Source organism: Erithacus rubecula (genome assembly GCF_903797595.1).
Source record: "Erithacus rubecula genome assembly, chromosome: 26".
NCBI classification, from domain to species: Eukaryota; Metazoa; Chordata; class Aves; order Passeriformes; family Muscicapidae; genus Erithacus; species Erithacus rubecula.
In genome coordinates, this window is record NC_136678.1 from 4594534 (window position 1) to 4615496 (window position 20963).

General features: G+C 43.2%; 1 protein-coding gene across 1 annotated transcript; it reads right to left on the reverse strand.

Moving 5' to 3' along the window:
• Positions 1 to 423: 423 nt before the first annotated feature.
• ZC3H11A (zinc finger CCCH-type containing 11A) lies at positions 424 to 15644 on the reverse strand. The gene is made up of 17 exons (XM_079327277.1): positions 14967 to 15644; positions 13928 to 14062; positions 13124 to 13243; positions 12354 to 12477; positions 11042 to 11239; positions 10722 to 10838; positions 10196 to 10276; positions 9792 to 9902; positions 9487 to 9549; positions 9211 to 9312; positions 8923 to 8988; positions 7536 to 8099; positions 6246 to 6319; positions 4471 to 4759; positions 3732 to 3883; positions 3437 to 3501; positions 424 to 1559 (listed from the first exon to the last, which is right to left on the reverse strand). The coding sequence occupies exons 2-17, from the start codon at positions 13979 to 13981 to the stop codon at positions 1280 to 1282; spliced, it is 2460 nt and encodes an 819-aa protein (XP_079183403.1). The 5' UTR covers positions 13982 to 14062; positions 14967 to 15644; the 3' UTR covers positions 424 to 1279.
• Between the last annotated feature and the right edge of the window lie 5319 nt (positions 15645 to 20963).

The following is a 20963-nucleotide window of genomic DNA, read 5'->3' on the forward strand; positions in this document are numbered from 1 at the left end:
TTTTTGCTATTATTTTATTTGGTTTGAATAACCACGATTCCCCTGGCTCAGAACTACAGCAGAGCCGTGCATTAAAGTGCCCGACTTTAAATTCCAGTGGCTTTTTGTGCTGCTCCAGGCACCGGAGTTTTCCCGTTAATTTGTCCCAAGAAGCCAAAACTCACAGAAATACCGCCCATGTCCCTGTTCCCTGGGATGAGATCCCAAATCCCCCCCTGCCCTCTCCTGTCAGGGGTTTGTGCAGAGCCACAAATTCCCCCAATCCCCCTTTTCTCCAGGCTGAGCCCCTTCCCCTCAGGCTTATCCAGCCCCATTCCCTTCCCTGGATGATCCCACAACCCTCCCCCTGCTCCTGTGCCTCATTAATTTCTAATTAACACTCCCAACCCATTCTTTAATTAATCCATGGAAAGCATAGAGCTCTGCATAGACACCAGAGTGAGCAGCCTACCTTTAATCCCTTAAATAGAATCATACAAATATAAAATGGAAGAATAAAATATTTACAGGAAAAACAAAAAAAAAATCCCAAAAAACAAACAAACAAAAAAAAAAACCACCCACGGGGATTCCACCCAATCCCATCTTCATGGGCTGGAAAAGAGGGAAGCAGCCAAGGAGGAACATTCCAGGTGCTTTTACCCTCCCAAAATTCTGGATGTGAGAGGCTGAGTCCAGTCCTTCAGCAGGGAGGGATCCTCAGGAGCGACAGGCACTTGAAGCAATCCTCCTTTTCCTTCTCCCCAATTCCTGCAGGCAGCCAGGAGGAATTTTGGCTGCCCATGGAGGGTCCTGGTGCCATCAGGAAGGATCCCAAGGATCACTGGGAGTCAGGATCCTCCTGGCAGTGCTTGGTCCAAAATCCCCAAATCCCCCAACGCAGCCAGGAGCTCCTGAACTCCCCAGTTCTGAGTCCATCTGTGAATTCCAGAGCTGACAGAGTAACTCCAGCTTTGGGGGCAGTGTCCAGGAGGAGCTGGGATGGCTCTGCAGTTGGGATCTGTGTCCCCCAGGAATTCCAAGTGCTTTGTCTGTCCCGTGTGGGAGCAGCGCAGGGATGAACTCAGAGTTTGGGATAACTCAGCTCAGCCTCTGCCTATTCCTACCAATCCAGCTGTGGCAGCTGGGAACAGCATCTCCTCCAGGGACCAACAACATTTACAGGATTTTGGGGGGAGGGTGGGGGGGGAAGAATTTTGCTTCTTTGAAAGTTTTTTTTTTTGGTGTCGCGTCTCTTTTTTCCCCGCGTTTTTTTTTGTTGTTGTTAAAAGTCCCGCTCTCAGCTGTCAATCATCTCTGAGAGTTCCAGCAGGAGATCATCCTCATCCTTCCCTGGATCCAGGTCGATTTCTGCTTCCAGTTTTCCCCCTGAGATCTCCCAGATGAGTTTCTCAAAGTCGTCCTCCACCGACAGGGCGGGTTTGGCGGCGCCGGCGCTGCTCAGGCGCCGCAGCTTCAGCGGCACCTCCAGCGAGGAGGAGGAGGAGGAGGAGGAGGAGGAGGAGGAGGAGGATCCTGACACCTCTGACTGTGCCAGGGAACCCCCCTGCAGCTGGGGGCTGGGGAAAAACAGGGACAGGAAAAAAAAAATCAGTTTGGGAGATCCCTGAGGTGAAGCTTAATGAGGGAATTGAATTGAATTGGGGAGTGCGGGAGTTTGGGGATGGTTCGGGAGGATGGGATGGGTTGGGGGAGTCCAGGATCAATTCTGGGGAGTCCAGGATCAATTCTGGGGAGTCCAGGATCAATTCTGGGGAGTATTGGATTGGTATTGGAAAGTCTGGGATCTGTTTGGGGAGTCCAGGATCAATTCTGGGGAGTATTGGATTGGTATTGGAAAGTCTGGGATCTGTTTGGGGAGTCCAGGATCAATTCTGGGGAGTATTGGATTGGTATTGGAAAGTCTGGGATCTGTTTGGGGAGTCCAGGATCAATTCTGGGGAGTATTGGATTGGTATTGGAAAGTCTGGGATCTGTTTGGGGAGTCCAGGATCAATTCTGGGGAGTCCAGGATCAATTCTGGGCAGTCCAGGATCAATTCTGGGGAGTATTGGATTGGTATTGGAAAGTCTGGGATCTGTTTGGGGAGTCCAGGATCAATTTTGCAAAGTATTGGATTGGTATTGGGAGTCCAGGATTGGTACTGGGGAGTCTGGGATCAGGTTTGGGGAGTCTGGGATCAGTTTTGGGGAGTCTGGGATCAGGTTTGGGGAGTCTGGGATCAGGTTTGGGGAGTCTGGGATCAGGTTTGGGGAGTCTGGGATCAGGTTTGGGGAGTCTGGGATGGGTTTGGGGGAGTCTGGGATGGGTTTGGGGGAGTCTGGGATGGGTTTGGGGGAGTGTGGGATGGGTTTGGGGGAGTCTGGATGGGTTTGGGGGAGTCTGGGATGGGTTTGGGGGAGTCTGGGATGGGTTTGGGGGAGTCTGGGATGGGTTTTGGGGAGTCTGGGATCAGGTTTGGGGAGTCTGGGATGGGTTTTGGGGAGTCTGGGATGGGTTTTTGGGGAGTCTGGGATGGGTTTTGGGGAGTCTGGGATGGGTTTTGGGGAGTCTGGGATCAGGTTTGGGGAGTCTGGGATGGGTTTGGGGGAGTCTGGGATGGGTTTGGGGGAGTCTGGGATGGGTTTGGGGGAGTCTGGGATGGGTTTGGGGGAGTCTGGGATGGGTTTGGGGGAGTCTGGGATGGGTTTGGGGGAGTCTGGGATGGGTTTGGGGGAGTCTGGGATGGGTTTGGGGAGTCTGGGATGGGTTTTGGGGAGTCTGGGATGGGTTTTGGGGAGTCTGGGATGGGTTTTGGGGAGTCTGGGATCAGGTTTGGGGAGTCTGGGATCAGGTTTGGGGAGTCTGGGATCAGGTTTTGGGGAGTCTGGGATGGGTTTGGGGGAGTCTGGGATGGGTTTGGGGAGTCTGGGATCAGGTTTTGGGGAGTCTGGGATGGGTTTTGGGGAGTCTGGGATGGGTTTTGGGGAGTCTGGGATGGGTTTTGGGGAGTCTGGGATGGGTTTTGGGGAGTCTGGGATGGGTTTTGGGGAGTCTGGGATCTGTTTTTGGGGAGTCTGGGATCAGGTTTGGGGGAGTCTGGGATGGGTTTTGGGGAGTCTGGGATGGGTTTGGGGAGTCTGGGATGGGTTTTGGGGAGTCTGGGATGGGTTTTGGGGAGTCTGGGATGAGCTGGATCAGCTCAGGGTTTGGGGATTCAGCTGTGAGGAAACACAGCTGGAATCTGGGGGAGAAAGGGGCAAGAAGAAACCCCAAATATCACCAAAAAAATAATAAAAAAAAAGACTGAAGAAACCCCAGGGAGCCACTGCCCAAGTGCAGCATTTGAAGAAATCCCAAACTGATTCCAGTGAATCCCAGAGCTGTTGGATTTCAGCTGGAATTTCCCCCTGGAGCCCCCCAGCCCTGGGATGGGGAGAGGCTGGGGCTGCTTTACCTGCTCTGGGAATTCTCTCTCCCATGGTTGGAGCCTGGGCTGTTCTCTGCAGAACTGGCAACAACCTGGAAATGAGGAGCAGGACAAGTTTTAGGATATAAAACTAACTTTTTCTTTTTTAAAAGGAATTTTTGCCTTGGAATAGGATAAAATCCTGCCCAAATGCCAGCAGGGAATGCTGGAGGAGGAATGTGCCTCTGACACTTGTGGGGTGAGAAGGGATGGAGAGCTGGAGGAAGATTCAGTTTTTTCCAGGTTTTTTTTTTTGGGAAGAAGGGAGGGTTTGGGGCCTCACCTTGGCTGAGGGCTGCTGGCTGTCCCCAGGGGTGGCACTGAGTGGCTTCACAGCCACCACAGCAGGGGGGGGCCCCTCAGGGCCCTTCCTCTTCAGGGGCTGCTTGGGAGAGGTTTTGGCATCCAGAGGTTTCAGGCTCACCTTGGATTTGGCTGGAGTGGAGAGAAAAAAGGGAATTTTATCAGCTTTGGGTAAAAAAAACCACAAAAAAACCCCCACCAAAAACAATTCTCAGGTTTTGTTGGTAATTCTGGAATTCCAGGATGGTTTGGGATCAGCCAGGGTGATCCAAACCCAGCCTGGGATGGGGCAGCCACAAATCCTGTGGGGATGAGTCAGGAGTGCTGAAAATGGGATTTTTGATGGGATCATGGAATGGTTTGGGTTGCAGGATCTTAAGGATCATCCCATTCCCACCCTGCCATGGGCAGGACCTTCCCCAGTCCCAGTTTGTTCCAAAGTCCATCCAGCCTTGGGGACTCCCAGGAATTCCTCTGGGAATTCCATCCCAGCCCCAGGGAAGGATTTATCCCCAAATCCCAAACCAGCACAGGGAATCCTGGAGTTGTTGAGTTGAATCATCCAATCCCACTATCCCATTTCACCAATTTTATCTTTTTATTCACTTTATCCACTGTCCAACCTGGGCTTGGACACTCCCAGGAGAGGATTCCATCCCAAAATCCCAGCCATCCCTGCCCCCTCCTGGAGCTGCTTTATGTCCATTCCCAGTTCTCACCTCTGCCTCTCCTCTCAGCTCCTTTTTTCCCTGGATCTTTGTCTGGGCTCCCCCCTGGGGTCTCCTGGACCCTTCCCAGTCTCCTCCTGCCAGCCTGGGCTGATCCTCCTGCAGCCTCTGGGCTCTTCTGGTTCTTCTCCTGGTTTTTTTCCTGTTTTTTCTCCTGGATTTCAGCTGGAACTGCCCCAGATCCTTTTGGGGTTTTCTCCTCCTGCAGTTGTTTGAGTTGACGTTTTTCCCACATGATTTCCTCAAGGCTCTTCACCTGAACTCCAGAATTCCCTGAGTTCTAAAAAGGAAAAAAAGGAAAAAAAATCATCATAAGAGGGTTATTAGGGTAAGGATTTGTGTGGGGAAAAGAAAAAATCTGTGGAGGGAAAAAGGAAAAGTTATGGAGAAAAGTTATGGAGAAAAGAGTGGATTAAAAAAAATGTGTGGGTAAAAAAATCTATAGGTAAAGGAAAATCTATGGGTAAAAAAAGAAAAATTTATGGGTAATAAAATAAAAATCTGTGGGTTAAAAAAAAATAAAAATCTGTGGGTAAAAAGAAATAAAAATCTGTGGGTAATAAAAATATAAATCTATGGGTAATAAAATATAAATCTATGGGTAAAAAATATAAAAATCTATTGGTAATAAAATAAAAATATGTGGGTAATAAAAATATAAATCTATGGGTAAAAAATATAAAAATCTATGGGTAATAAAATAAAAATCTATGGGTAATAAAATAAAAATCTATGAGTAAAAAAATATAAAAATCTATGGGTAAAAAAAAAAATCTGTGGGTAAAAAAAAAAAAATCTATGGGTAAAAAAATATAAAAATCTATGGGTAATAAAAATAAAAATCTGTGGGTAAAAAAAATAAAAATCTATGGGTAATAAAATAAAAATCTATGGGTAATAAAATAAAAATCTATGGGTAATAAAATATAAAAATCTATGGGTAAAAAAAAAAATCTGTGGGTAAAAAAAAAAATCTATGGGTAAAAAAATATAAAAATCTATGGGTAATAAAAATAAAAATCTGTGGGTAAAAAAAATAAAAATCTATGGGTAAAAAAAAATTATGGGAAAAAAAAAACTATGGGTAATAAAATAAAAATATATGGGTAAAAAAAAAAAAAATCTATGGGTAAAAAAAATTAAAATCTCTGGGTAAATAAATCCATAGACAGATAAATAAATCCAGGGATTCACCAAGGAATTTTGGGTGCCAACTCCTCCCAAATGGCTCCAAGTGGCACCATTAAAATCCAAATTTTTTTTTTTTTTTTTTTTTTTCCAAGATCCCTCCTATGGAAATGTCATTTAAAATTGCAATTCCCAAAAAAAGCCAAATTTTCATGGAGCAAAAGGCTTTGCTTGTGTCCTTTTCCATTTTTCTGGGAATATAAAACTAAATTCCTCTACAGAGTGATTTCATTTAAAATCCAAAGTTTTTAAGGTTAAAATATCCAACTTGGGATTTTAAAAATTAAAAAAAAAATATCACTGAAAACAAAAATATTTTGCCCACTTCTGTTTTGTATTCATTGTCAGAAATAATCTAAAAAATTAATTCAAATTAAGTAATTAATTCAAAGGGAGGATTTATTTCCTGACAGCTTTTAGGATTTCACCCCAATTTCTAAATGAGGAAAGGTGAGAGAAACAAGGAGCAGGAATTAAAAAAGTGACAAAATTGTTGGGAAAATTTATTATTTAATGTCCCAAATGCTCAGAAATTGGAATTTTTGTTATAAATTTGTTCATCCTCACACCAGACTCACCTCAGCAGGTGCAGAGTTGCCTTTAGGAGAAGGTTTGTTCAGCTCCACAATCATTTTTTCTTCTCTTCCAGGTGCTTTAAACAAATTAAAAAACAAATTAAAAATTGAGGGTTTTTTTATTTTTCTCTATTTTTATTAAGAGAAGCAAATTCCTGCAGGATTTTCTCTCTCCTTCAGTCACATCATGGATTAAGTGATTTTAAGGATGAAATTTTTAATGCCTTTGTGCTGATAAATCCTCATTAAACCCTATTTCAAAGGGGAGTGGAGTCCAGGATTGGGAAGATTCAACCACACAAAACCAGAGCAGAAAAAAAAAACAAAAAAAAAAGGGAATTACAGCACAAAAAACTCATCAAGGAATGGATTTTCCAGTAGGAAATTATGGAATTCATGGAGAATCACAAAATCCTTTTAACTCCAGAGCCTGGAACTTTTCCAGGAATGGATTTTCCAATAGGAAACACAGGAAATTCATGGAATTCATGGAGAATCAAAAAGTCCTTTTAACTCTGGAGCTTGAAAATTCAAGGAATGAATTTTCTAATGGGAAATGTGGGAAATTCTCATGGAATGAATGGAAAAAAAAATTAGAAAATCCTTTTAACTCCAGAGCCTAAAAGCTCCTGAAGGAAGTTATGGAATTCTTGGAAAATCCATCAACCTTCTAACCCTGGAGTCTAAAACTTTTCATGGGGTGAATTTTCCAGTGGGAAACACAGAAATTCATGGAATTTGTGGAGAACCCAAAGAACCTTTAAACCTCAGAGCTTTTCAAGCAAACCCAAAAGGACAAATCCAAGTGACTCCTGAGCAAATAGGATCAATTTCCAGGGGGGAAGCAGAATTCCCAAGGGAAGCAGAATTCCCAAAGGGAAAAATTCCCAAGGGAAGCAGAATTCCCAAAGGGAAAAATTCCCAAAGGGAACAATTCCTAAAGGAAGCAGAATCCCTCAAGGGAAGCAGAATTCCCAAAGGGAAAAATTCCCAAAGGGAACAATTCCTAAAGGAAGCAGAATCCCTCAAGGGAAGCAGAATTCCCAAAGGAAAGAAGCAGAATCTCCAAAGGGAAGCAGAACCCCCAAAGGAAGCAGAACCCCCAAAGGAAGCAGAACCCCCAAAGGAAGCAGAATCCCCAAAGGGAAGCAGAATCCCCAAAGGGAAGCAGAATCCCCAAAGGAAGCAGAACCCCCAAAGGAAGCAGAACCCCCAAAGGAAGCAGAACCCCCAAAGGAAGCAGAACCCCCAAAGGAAGCAGAACCCCCAAAGGAAGCAGAATTCCCTCCTCACCCATGAGCTTGGTGACCCTGAGCAGTCTCCTGCCCCTGAGGGCAGCCTCAGGCTGGCCAGCAGCAGCAGCAGCAGCAGCAGCAGCAGCAGCAGGAGGAGGAGGAGGAGGAGGAGGCACAGACCCAGACCCAGGCCCAGGCTGGGGCAGGCTCTCCCCTCTCTGCTGCATCCTCAGTGCTTTCTCTCTCTTGATCTCCTCCAAGGTTTTGATCCGAACTTCTCCAGCCCCTCTGGCTCTCCCAGCCTCTGCCAGCTGTGCCCTGCCTGCCACAGCTGGAATGTTCTGTTTCCTGCCATCAGCCTCAGCCCTGGCCCTGCTGGGGAATTCCTCGGGTTTTTCCTTCTCCTCTGCCGACCTCTTGTGGTTTTTCTCAGCCAGGGCTCCTGGCAGGGGTTTGCTGTGGGTGCCTGGGGGGGCTCTGGCCCCCAAACTGGGATCTTCAGCTCTCCTGTTCTCTCCTGGGCTCTTCCCTGGGGGTTCCCCTCGCCTCTGCTTGGCTCTTTCCAGTCGGATTTCCTCCAGGGTTTTCACCCTGATCTCCTCCATGGGTTTGGCAGCTTTGTCTGCAGGCACAGGAATCAAAGCTGGTCAGTGGGACTGAGATCAAAGAGGGGGGAAAAGTCTCCAGAATTTCTCCCAGTGCTGAGGGAATTTGGGATTGAGGGTGGGAAGGATTTGAAGGATGTTCTCCAGGGACACCTTCCCCTATTCCAGAGTGCTCTGGGACACTGCCAGGGATGGGGCAGCCACAGATTCTGTGGGAATGAGTCAGGAGTGCTGAAAATGGGATTTTTGATGGGATCATGGAATGGTTTGGGTTGCAGGATCTTAAGGATCATCCCATTCCCACCCTGCCATGGGCAGGACCTTCCCCAATCCCAGTTTGTTCCAAAGCCCATCCAGCCTTGGGGTCTCCCAGGAATTCCTCTGGGAATTCCATCCCAGCCCAGGGAAGGATTTATCCCCAAATCCCAAACCAGCACAGGGGATCCTGGAGTTGTTGAGTTGGATCATCCAATCCCATGGGCAGGGACAGCTCCCACTATCCCATTTCACCAATTTTGTCTTTTTATTCACTTTATTCACTGTCCATCCTGGGCTTGGACACTCCCAGGGAAGGATTTATTCCCAAAATTCCAACTAAACCCCATCAGTCTGCAGCCATTCCATCCTTTGGGAATATTCCCTCTCCACCTTTCCTGCAGGCTGGAAATTCCTCCCATCCCAAAATTCCTCCTCTTGAGACTGAATCCCAATTCCCTGAACAATAAACTTCACTTGGATTTGGAATATCAGAGCCAGTTATGCTTTAAAATTACCAACTTAAGGCTGCATAGAAATTCTTGGGAAATAAAAAAAAAGGAATGTTTCCAATCTGATTTTTACCTGTCTCAGTGCTGCTCTGCTCAGAGGGCAGCCCCAACCTCTCCTTCAGGGACTTCAGGACTTGAACTAAAAAAACAAGAGGAAAAGTTAAAAAGTGGCAAAAATCCCAATATAGGGTAGGAAATGAGATTCAGTGGGATTCAAAGTGACCTTGAAACCCCAACCAGAGAACAAAAACAAACAGGAGAAGAAAGGAGGAACAAAATCCCAACAGAAAAAACCTGGAGGGGAAAAAAAAAAATCCCAAATAGAAAAGCTGGACAGAAACTCCAGGTGGGAATTTTGTACCTGTGCCTCTTTTTGGGGCCTTGTCAGTGTTTTCCTGCAGCTCTGCCTTCCTCCCCAGCCTGTCCCCAACATTTCTTCTCAATGGAAGGAAAGTTTTCCCACCTTCAAAAAGACACAAAATGAGAAATTCTTTGAGAATATTCCTCTGCAGGAGGGTTTAGAACAATTTCTCCCCATGAACTTGGATCCTCCCAGATGAATTGTTAATATTTCTGGGTTTTAGTTGCTATTAGATTTTGTTGGTTTTGAGGTAAATACATCACCAGAAGCTCTCACCTGGGACAGTTTTTCTTTTTCCCAGTCTGTCAGGAAGATTTAGCTGGATCACAGGGTCCTCCCCTAAAATCAGGAATCATCTTTTCAGTGTAGCAAGCAGCCCTTACCCCAAAAAATGACATTTTCTGGTAGCCAAACCACAGGAAGGAAAACTGTTTTAATGATTAAACTGCCTGAGTTTTAACACCAACCAAACCCAGCAAATTAAAAAAAATTCATCTCAGAAAAGGCTACACCAAATCTGAATTATCCTAATTCTCACTAATTTGATTTGGGGGCTGTGGAATGGGAATTTTGGGATTTACCTTCCTTGGAGGAGAGGGTGACAGTTCTCAGCACAGTCCGGACGTTTTCCTTCTCTGGAACAGGAATGCTCCTGGTCTGGAGAGGATCCACAGCCACTCCTGAAGGACCTTCTGCATGGAAAACCATGGAAAAATCAGCAATTTATTAGAAATTAGCAATTCATTTTAAATGACCTATTTGGATTTCCCTCAGAATTCCAAGCAGCTACAAAAAAAAAACATCCGAGTCTGTCCCTTGCAGGATCTCTCAATTCGTAAAAATAAAAAATTTTCTCTCAATTTGTAAAAATAATTCCTCTCAATTTGTAAAAATAAAAAATTCCTTCCTTTGGAAATGATCAAGGATTAAAGCCAAGGATGAAAAGAAGGGTAAATAAGGAGGGATTTTAGGGATATGAACTCACCACCTTGTTTTTTGGCTTTTTCCTTGAGTTTTTTCAATTTGATCTCTTCTAAGGTTTTTATCCCAAAATTTAAGTTGTCATCTGGAAGCAAAAAAAAAAAAAAAAAAATTCAGGAAATGGAGGAAAATCCTTCCCAAAATATTGGGAATAAACTCTGTCATCAATGCCCTGGAGTTAAAATTCCCACAACAGGTGGGATTTTGGAAAAGTGGCAGCTTTTTTTCATCCTCTAAGGGAAAAAATCCACATTCTGAGCACAAATTCATTAAAGATTTGTGCATTCCTTGGATCTGGATTTCCACAGTGCCTGAAGGGACATTTGCAGACATTTCAATTCTTTAAACTCCATTTAAACTCTTTCAAATTCCATTTAAACTCTTTTAAACTAACCAAACCAGGAGGAGTTTCCTTGCTTGGGGAACATGAACTCCTGGATTTCATCCATTATGCCTGGATTCTATTTTATTTTAGGAATATTTTGGTTTTAATTGTGAAATTCTCCTCCCAATCCTTCCTCCTGGAATACCTTGATTTGCACTGGGATTGGATTTCCTGGTGGAAATCACCCTCAGCCCATTGTGGCTTTCTGGGGGTGGTGGCTGGACTGGGGTTTTGGTTTCTTCTCCTTCTTCAGAAAGTTGATCTGGAAGGGAAAAATCAAAATTAAATCATTTATGGAGCAGGAATTTAAGCAGAATTATTCATTTTTAGCTGGTTCAAGATCTCAACCCATAAAAATATTTATGATTCTTTTCTTCAGCTCTAACTGCTGCATAATTCCCAAATTAACGATTTGGTATCTTGAATAAAACCAGAAATATTTTCAAGAAATTGCAGATTTCTCACCATCATCATCTTCATCATCATCTGCAGCATTGATCACCACTGGGGGATGGGTGGGGCTGGGAACATTCTCAGAATTTTCCACTTTCATCACCCCCCTGAGCTGTGGGGAGGGGTTGGATTGAACAGAGAGTTTGTTCTGTTGCAGCTGCACCATTTTCACCTCATCCTCTGCAGCCTCAGGGGGGTTTGGGAGAGTGGCTGGAAAAAGGAAAAAAACATCCCAAATTTTCACCCTGAAGTTGGAAATTTGATAACAGAAGATATCTGGTGTCAAGTTTTTTCTTCTCCATCTATAAATGGGGTAAAAATAAGGGAAAAGGAATCTTGAAATGTAAATATCACCAAGCACAGAGCAAGGGAAAAAAATTAAAATTAGAATTTTGCTCCATTCCCCTGATTATAAACTTCCCTTTCAGGAAGTGTGGCTGGAAAAAAAATAATTCAAATGTGACTCAAATCCCAAACTTTGACCCCAAAGTGTTGTAAATTTAATAACAGAACAGTCTTGGATTCAGTTCCTTATTCCACACCCATAAAGGGGTTAAAGGAGAAAAGGGAAAATGAAACCTGAAAAATAAAAATCAACAAGCACTGAGCAGGGAAAAAAAAGTCCAAAAATTCAGATTTTCTCTCCATTCACCTGACTGCAAACTCCCCTTAAAATAAAATAAATTCCTTAAAATAAAATAAAAAAATACATTCCTTAAAATAAAATAATTCCTTGGCCTGCATGGAATTTTATGGAATATTGAGCATGAATTCTTGAATATTCTGAGGAAAAAGGAAGCAAAAAACTCAATTTTGCTCAGGGGAAGGAAGAGTCCATTCACATGGGAATATTCACCAGGAATTCTTGAATATTCACCAGGAATTCTTGGATATTCCAAGAAAAAAGGGGTGGAAAAGTCACTTTTGCTCAGGGGTAGGAAAAACCCATCCAGGTAATTTTGAGGAATATTCACCATGAATTTTTGAATATTCACCATTAATTTTTGGATATTCCATGGAAAAAAAACAAGTAGAAAACTCACTTTTGTTCAGGGGTAAGAAGAGCCTATCCACATAATTTTAAGGAATATTCACCATGAATTTTGGGATATTTTGAGGGGAAAAAAAGAGGTGGAAAATTCACTTTTGCACAGAGGAAGGCAGAGCCCATCCATATAGGAATATTCAGCATTAATTCTTCAATATTTTAAGAAAAAAGGTGACTTTTGCTCAGGGGTTAAGAACAGCTTATCCAGACAATTTAAAGGAGTATTTAGCATGAATTCTTGGATATTTTGATGAAAAAAGGAAATGACAAACTCACTCTTGCTGGGGGGAAGGAAGAGCCCATCCACATAACGTCCCTTGGTGTGGTGGAAGGCACAGTTGTGCTTCTGGCAGCCCCCAGGTTGGTTCTCCCAGTAACAGGCAATCTCACTTCTTTTTTTCTGAAGGGAAAAAAAACCATCAAAGTCAAACTCAGGGAATTCTCCCTTGGATCTACAAACTGCCAGAGTTTGTCAACAGGTCACAAGGAAAAGTGGAATTCATTTTAAAGGGCGGCGAAAAAATATTTGAGGGTTTAGGGATAAGGTTTTGGAGGTTGGGAAAATGGGATTTATCAGGGTTTTTTTTTTATATCATTGAGCTGGAAAAGACAGCACATTGTCACTGAGGTCAATGAATACAAAATCCAAAATAATGGGATTAATGACAGGGAAAAATTTCAATTTTCAGATTTCAACTGCTGGTGAAATCCATCTGAATTTATCTTTTAGAGCTTTAGCTCCTTGCCATCCTTTTTTTCTTCCCACTTAAGAGCTCAGGATAAAGTGTTGGGGAGAATTCCAGATCTCCCACTATATTTAAGAAGTGGGATCCATGTAGGTTCTCTGGTATAAAATTAAGGAATACCAACATTTCAGACAAATAACAGCAAACAATAAGAACATTTCCTGCTGAGAAACACCTTCAAAACTGATTTTTTTTTTTTCCCTTTCTCCTGGTGAATCACTGCTGGAAAAAAAACCACTTATCCTCTCACATCCCTGGGAAGGTGTGGTAATTTTTTGGGGATTTTTGGGGTACACTCACATCAATTTCCATGTGCCTGAACCTGCAGACATTCCTGAAGCACCTGCCCTCCTGCCAAAGGGTGCAGACTGTCTCACTGCCCAGGGCAGCCTCGCAGTGGCGGAAGGCACAGGAGTCTCCCTGAAATCCACAAGGAATCAGCAAAAAATAAACAAAAAAAACTCAGTCAGTTTCAAAATATAAGTGGGATTGGAAAAGAGAAGTATAGAAGTTACAAAAAGTGGGATGGGAAAAGAACAGAGGTGAAAAATGGGATGGGAAAGAATCAGGTTATGAAAAAATGGGATGGGAAAAGAATACGGGTAAAAAAAAGGGATGGAAAAGGAAATCAGGTTAAAAAAATTGTTTGGAAAGGGAAATCATACAGGGTAAAAAAGGGATGGAAAGGGAAATCACACAGGGTAAAAGTGGGATGGAAAGGGAAATCACACAGGGTAAAAAAATTGTTTGGAAAGGGAAATCACCCAGGTTAAAAAAATTTATTTAGAAAGGGAAATCACCCAGGTTAAACAAATTATTTAGAAAAGGAAATCATCCAATAAAAAATTTATTTAGAAAGGGAAATCACCCAGGTTAAACAAATGGGATGGGAAAATCATACATGTTAAAAAAAATGTGTTGGAAATGGAAATCCCACCAGTTGAGAAAAGAACACAGGTGAAAAGAGGAAAGTAGAATCCCACATGTTAAATAATGCAATTTTCAGAAGTGGGAGCTGAAGAAGAATGAAGTAGCCAAGAGGAATTTGTTTTTTTTCCTGGGAGTGAAAGGCAGAGGAGCAGTGCAGGGCTGCAGCTCACTGACCTTGGTGCAGGTGGAGTAGAAGTAGAAATAGCAATCATCACCCTGGCTGGACATGGCTCTGCTGCAGCCTGGCCACCAGTGCCTCCTTCAGAGCCTGCTCCTGCCTTACTGGGACAGCTTCTTTGCAAAGAAAACCTGCAGGGAGGGGAAGAGCAGCAAAAATTGCTGGTGTTGGAGGAGTTCTCTTATGAATTTCTTCATTTCTGGAGGGGTGGAATGATTTGGGATCAGTGGGTAGAGAAGCGAAGGGGAGGTTGTTGAGTTGAAGGTGAATTTTTAAATTTGGGAAGTGGAGGTGAAGTTTTAAGTCAGGTTTGGTTAAAAGTGCAGGAATTTTGTCAGCATAAATTGTAATCTGTGATCTTAATAATAGTTCTGGGTGTTGAGGTGGAGGAAATTAATTAAACTCTAATTTTAAGGTGTGTTTCAAATTCTGTAATTGTGAGTTTTCAACAATGTTGATTCAATAATTCATTGTTATGAGGTATTATTGCAGATTATTAATAGAATCTTCTCTTTCCCAGTTGAAATTAAATGTTCATCATTAGATACTACTAATAATCACAGAATAATAATAATAATAGTAATAATAATAGCCACAAAATGATAATAAAATAACAATCACAGAATAATGACCAAATAATTATAATCAAAGAGTAAGTCACAGAATAATCACAGAATAATAACCAATAATAGTCACAGAATAATAAACACATAGAATCAAACAATAATCACAGAAGAATAACAATCTCAGAATAAAAATCACACAATAATAATAACAACAATAATGATGATGATAATAATAATAATCCTAGAACAACAGAAATAATGATAATAATAATAATAATAATAATAAATCCAAGCCTCAAGAATGGATTTTGAGACAACATTTTTCCCACCTTTAATTGGAAATATCCCCATTCCTTCAACTCCCATCAATTAATTCTTGATCTGAGCAGGACAAGGGTGATCCCTGTGATTGCCCAAGCTGCACATCCCATAATTTCTCCCCTGCCAGGTGATTTTGGAGCTCACTCACCTGGCCAGGTGGAGCAGAGATTTTGATCTTCCCAGCCATGCAGTTCCCTCTCCTGTAGGTCGAAGGAGTCCGTCAATGAATAACAAAGGGGCAGAAAGAATTTTTTTTGGTTTTTTGGGTTTTTTTTGCCTTTTTTTTGGTTTTTTTCTCCTGATAATTCCAAAGGGAACCTCTCAGCCAAACTCTGAGGTGGCTCTCAGAACAATCTGATAACTAATGGAGGAATAGAGTCCATTGGAAAAGTGGCAGACTGGAGATAAGCAGGGATATTTTAGCTCTTCCAATAAAAAAAAAATAAAAAGAACCATAAAAAATAACAAAAATTATTTAAAAAAAAAAGCCCCAGCGCCTTTTTTTTTTTTAAAGATGAACTCAGGATTCAAAGTGGATGCAAAAAATGAGGCTCCATCTTCCACAGCTGGGGAAATTTCTATTTTTTTTTTTTTTTTTGGTTAATTATTTAATTCAGTAAGTTGCAATTTCGGGTCTTCTGAGATTTCTTCACCTATTAAAGAAAACACAAAAAAAAAACCTTTCCCCGTCTTTATAACCTGTACAGCAAAAAAAAAAAATAAAAACAATAAAAAACCAACCCAAATTTTGTGTGTATAAACCCATAAATGTGTTTATACACACCCCAAAAGAGGGAGGGACAGCAGAACAAGGAGAAAACCAACAAAAAAAAATAAAAATAAAAAAAATCAGGAATTTTGGTAAATTTCCCACATCAAACTGCAAGTAAATCTCACACTGGGAGGGGGGAAAATGAGATTTTTTGTGGAATTTTGGAGAAGGGATTTAGGGACAATCCCATGCTGGGAATGGATTTTTCTGCATCCAAGGAAAAGCAGGAGGGAAGCAAAAATTGGTAATTTGGGTCAGGAATTCCATTTATCCAATTTTTTTTTTTTTGTTTGGATCCAATCCAGCAGCTGATTGGGAGGTTTTGGTGCCAAAAAAGTTGATTTTTTTATGTCAATCACTTTTTTTTTTTTGGATATTCTGATAAAAATCACATTTTTAGGGTTTTTTTTTTTTACATAACCTGTAAGCAAAGCAGCTAAAATCCAAATAAAAGTCAATTTTACCCCACTGACATTTCTGACACTTTGGGGAGGACAAAACTGAATGAAATTTTTTCTTTACAGCTTAAAAAGAAACATTTGGAATCTTTTACTCACACAAATACTAATGAATTATCCCAGGTTTGTTTTTTTTTTTTTTTTTTTTTTTTTTGCCCAGGGAATTTTTTCCAAATCTAAAATAAAGAAAAGTTGGATTCTCATATTAGAGATTTTTTTTTATATAATAAGGGAATAAAACAGGAATTAAGTGCAGGGTTCCCTCCCCTTCTTCCATCTCCAAATTCAATTTTCAACCTTCCAAAAACAAATTTTGGGTGATGGAGATTTAGGATTTTCCTTCTTGTGAAATTCAACGTTTTTTCCAGGTGTTTTCCCCAACACTCTTGGGAGTTAAAATTAAATTTCAATTTAAATTCTTCAGCCAGCACTGAAATCCCTGAGGATTGGGGTTGCAATTTCCTTTCCTCAGGTGACACCTAAAAATGCAAAATTTCTACATCCACTACCCTGGGGGGGGAAAGAAAATCCCTTCAGATTTAATTTCTTGATAAATTAAATCAGCTTTTTTTTTCATATTCCAGTTCAGAGTTTAAACCTTGTTTAAAATTGGAATAAAACCTTAAAAAGAAACAACAACAGAAAAAAAAAAAATCAACCAATCCCCCCCCTCCCCCAAAAAGTTGAAGTTCTAAACTCCATCATAATTTAATTATAAAAAAGGTTCATTAGAAAGCTTATTTCTCTAATTGTAAATTTTAAAAAGGTGGCAATCAGAAATAAAATCCTGAATAAAAATGAGTAACTCTGGTGCACTCAGCAGGTCTAGAATTGAAGTTAATGAGAAATTTAAACACTTTTTTTTTTTTTTTTTTGTCCAGAATTCCATTACAATTTTTTTTTTTGTAGTGAAATATTTTTAAACCAATTATTAGGGGGAAAAAAAAATTTAAAAAAATCCAAAATGCAGCAGCTGAGGGTCAGCAATAACCAGACCAAAAAACCAACACCAACTTATTTTTTAAGGAGAAGTAAAACCAAACAGCCAAGAGAAGTTTTCCTGCACCTCCCTGAGAGGAATTTTTGGATTTCAAACCCTCAAATTTCTCCTGGAAAAAAAATTTTCCTTGCTGTTTGTGTGTGCCTTGAATTCCTGATGACATTTGATGATTCATTTCCTGTTTATCAGGAGTGACAAAGAAGGAAAAGCACCAGGAATTCCATATTTGAACCCCTTTTTTTTTTTTAGATTTTTTCCCTCCTTAGGAATCAATTCCAAATTAAGAGAAGCTGCTACATTCACTCTTCGATAAAACAGGAAGAATTAAAGAAAATAAATTTTTTTTTCCCTCCTCTGGTATTTCTGACCTCAACCTCAGGGCCTGGCAGTGATTTGCTGTGACAATACCAAAAATGAGATTTAATTAAATTTATTACATCTCCTGTTCTGCTTCAGATGTGCCTGAATTCAACCCCAAATTCCTTCATTCCCCAGCAAATCTCCTCTTATTATATTTTTTTTTTAACATTTAGGAAGTGTAACCTTGAGTGTGAATAACCTGAAGGTTCTAATCCTTGTAATAACAACAAGAAAAAAAAAAATCTCTTTTTGGCGTTTGCATAACAAAAAAATCGTCAGAAAGCAGAAACCTCTCAGCTCCAACCTTTTAAAAAAATAGAAGAAAAATCCCCAAAAAATGGAGGGAATCGCGTTGTTTGAACAAACCAGGGGAGGGATTCAGGCCGGCTGCCTCCAGAGTTACTCAGTGTGAAGTTCCTTTAGGAAATTAAAAATAATTAGTGATTACGGCAGAAAAGCCCCTCGGACGCGGCGCTAGCACAGAAGGAAGTTTTACCTGCGAACGAGGAAATTTATAAAAAAACTGCGCTAAGGAAAGGCCTGGGGTCCCCTCCTCAAAGCCCTGCGGGTACGAACCCGCCTCATGCCGCTTTTATTCCCGTTAATTCCATTTAATTCCATTTAATTCCAGCTCATCCCACCTCACCCCTCAGCTGTGGGGACAGCGCGGGGAACGCGCGGCCTGCGGAGGAACCGGGTCACAACCACCTCCCCTCCCTCCCGCACCTCCCGTTCCCCCCATCTCCCCGCCGCCGCCGCGGGGGCTCCGAAGCGCTTTAATTTCCGCTCGATCGGGGAGTTTTACCGAGCCCCCGGGGGCCGCCGCGCCGCTGTCGCCGCGCTCCGCCGCCGCCGCCGTGTCTCCGCTGCCCGGCTCAAAGATGGCGCCCGGCGCGCGCGCGGCCTCAGCGCGCCCGCGGCCAAGATGGCGGCCGGAAGCGGCTTCACCGCGCGACGGGAAGGGAGAGAGGAGGGGCGCGCGACTGAGGCGGATTTTTCTGTGTTTTTTGCTTCTCGGCGCTTCAAAAATCTTTTCAAAACAAAACAAAACAAAACAAAAAAAAAAACCCAAAAAACAAAAACGCCTCAAAAAAGGGAAAGAGCTTTTCCCTGTGAAGCGAACAGGAACGTGTTTCTCCATTCTGACTTCACGCGCCCGACGGGAAGGGAGAGAGGAGGGGCGCGCGACTGAGGCGGATTTTTCTGTGTTTTTTGCTTCTCGGCGCTTCAAAAATCTTTCAAAAAAAAAAAAAAAAAAAAAAAAAAAAACCCAAAAACCAAAAACGCCTCAAAAAAGGGAAAGAGCTTTTCCCTGTGAAGCGAACAGGAACGTGTTTCTCCATTCTGACTTGACGCGCCCGACGGGAAGGGAGAGAGGAGGGGCGCGCGACTGAGGCGGATTTTTCTGTGTTTTTTGCTTCTCGGCGCTTCAAAAATCTTTTCAAAACAAAACAAAACAAAACAAAAAAACCCCAAAAAACAAAAACAAAAACGCCTCAAAAAAGGGAAAGAGCTTTTCCCTGTGAAGCGAACAGGAGCGTGTTTCTCCATTCTGACTTCACGCGCCCGACGGGAAGGGAGAGAGAAGGGGCGCGCGACTGAGGCGGATTTTTCTGTGTTTTTTGCTTCTCGGCGCTTCAAAAATCTTTTCAAAACAAAACAAAAAAAAAAAAACCCAAAAAACAAAACCAAAAACGCCTCAAAAAAGGGAAAGAGCTTTTCCCTGTGAAGCGAACAGGAGCGTGTTTCTCCATTCTGACTTCACGCGCCCGACGGGAAGGGAGAGAGAAGGGGCGCGCGACTGAGGCGGATTTTTCTGTGTTTTTGCTTCCCGGCGTTTCAAAAACGCTTAAAAAAGGGAGCAGAGCTTCTCACGGTGAAGCGATCAGGACCGTGTTTCACCAATCTGCTCTGTGCACATAGAATTTCGATTGGAAAATCCCTCCAGGATCACCAAGCTGTTCGCGATCCCACCCGAGCCCTCAGTGCCACGTCCAGCCCTCCCTTGTCACCTTCTTGTCACCTCCAGAACCTCCCGGGGCAGCCCCTTCCAAAACCCGGCCACCCTTTCCATGAGGAAATTCCACCCGATGTCCCCAGAAAGGTCCCGGAGCCCTCGGCCACCATTTCCATGAGGAAATTCCACCCGATGTCCCCAGAATGGTCCCAGATCCCCTCAGCCCCTGAGGCGCCGTCCCGTCCCTCACGCCGCCTCAAGGATGTCAATTCCCACCCGGACTATGTTCACAGTAAATAAAGAAATAAATAGATAAATAAATAAATGTGGTTGTTGTGTTTATTGAAGAGCAGTGCCGCCACCCTAAGCTCCCCACGGGACAGGGGACAATTGGGGAATTGGGAATTTATTGACCAGGGTTAAGGGACAGCGGCAGTGCCACCTCAAACTCCCCAAGGGCAGTGTCAGTGCCCCCCCCAAGCTCCCCACAGGGCAGGGACAATATGAGAACACCATGCCAGCGGTATATCCCCATTATCCCAGCCGTGTATTCCCATTATCCCAGCGGTGTATTCCCATTATCCCAGAGGGATTCCCTGTTCCCACTATTCTGGCGCCATTCCCGTGGTGCTCCCGCTATCCCAGCGGGAAGCAGGCCGGGGGAGCCCCGCGGCCGCGCAGAAGGTTCCGGGCACAAAGGTTCCGGGGAGGGACAGCGGCCAGCAGGGCGCGCTAGGGAGGGCAATGCAATAATGCAATAATTCAATGCAATAATGCAATAATCCAATGCAATAATGCAATAATGCAATGATTCTGGGTAGTGGCGTGAGGCACAGGGTAGGTCTCCAACCACCCTGGTCAGCATGCAGCATTTGCCGTGCCGTGCCTGGGGCAGGGGGATGCAGTCAGTCTGCCAGACCCCCCTGTGTTTATATTTGGACCCCAGCCCCTCATAGCAGACCTGAGAGATGCTGCCCATGCTTAGATCCATCCCTTGGTCTCTGCCCTGGTGATGTCCATGCTTAGATCCATCCCTTGGTCTCTACCCTGGTGCTGTCCATGCTTAGATCCACCCCTTGGTCTCTGCCCTGGTGATGTCCATGCTTAGATCCATCCCTTGGTCTCTGCCCTGGTGATGTCCATGCTTAGATCCATCCCTCGGTCTCTGCCCTGGTGATGTCCATGCTTAGATCCACCCCTCGGTCTCTACCCTGGTGCTGTCCATGCTTAGATCCACCCCTCGGTCTCTGCCCTGGTGATGTCCATGCTTAGATCCACCCCTCGGTCTCTACCCTGGTGCTGTCCATGCTTAGATCCACCCCTCGGTCTCTGCCCTGGTGATGTCCATGCTTAGATCCATCCCTTGGTCTCTACCCTGGTGATGTCCATGCTTAGATCCATCCCTTGGTCTCTGCCCTGGTGATGTCCATGCTTAGATCCATCCCTTGGTCTCTGCCCTGGTGATGTCCATGCTTAGATCCATCCCTTGGTCTCTGCCCTGGTGCTGTCCATGCTTAGATCCACCCCTTGGTCTCTGCCCTGGTGATGTCCATGCTTAGATCCACCCCTTGGTCTCTGCCCTGGTGATGTCCATGCTT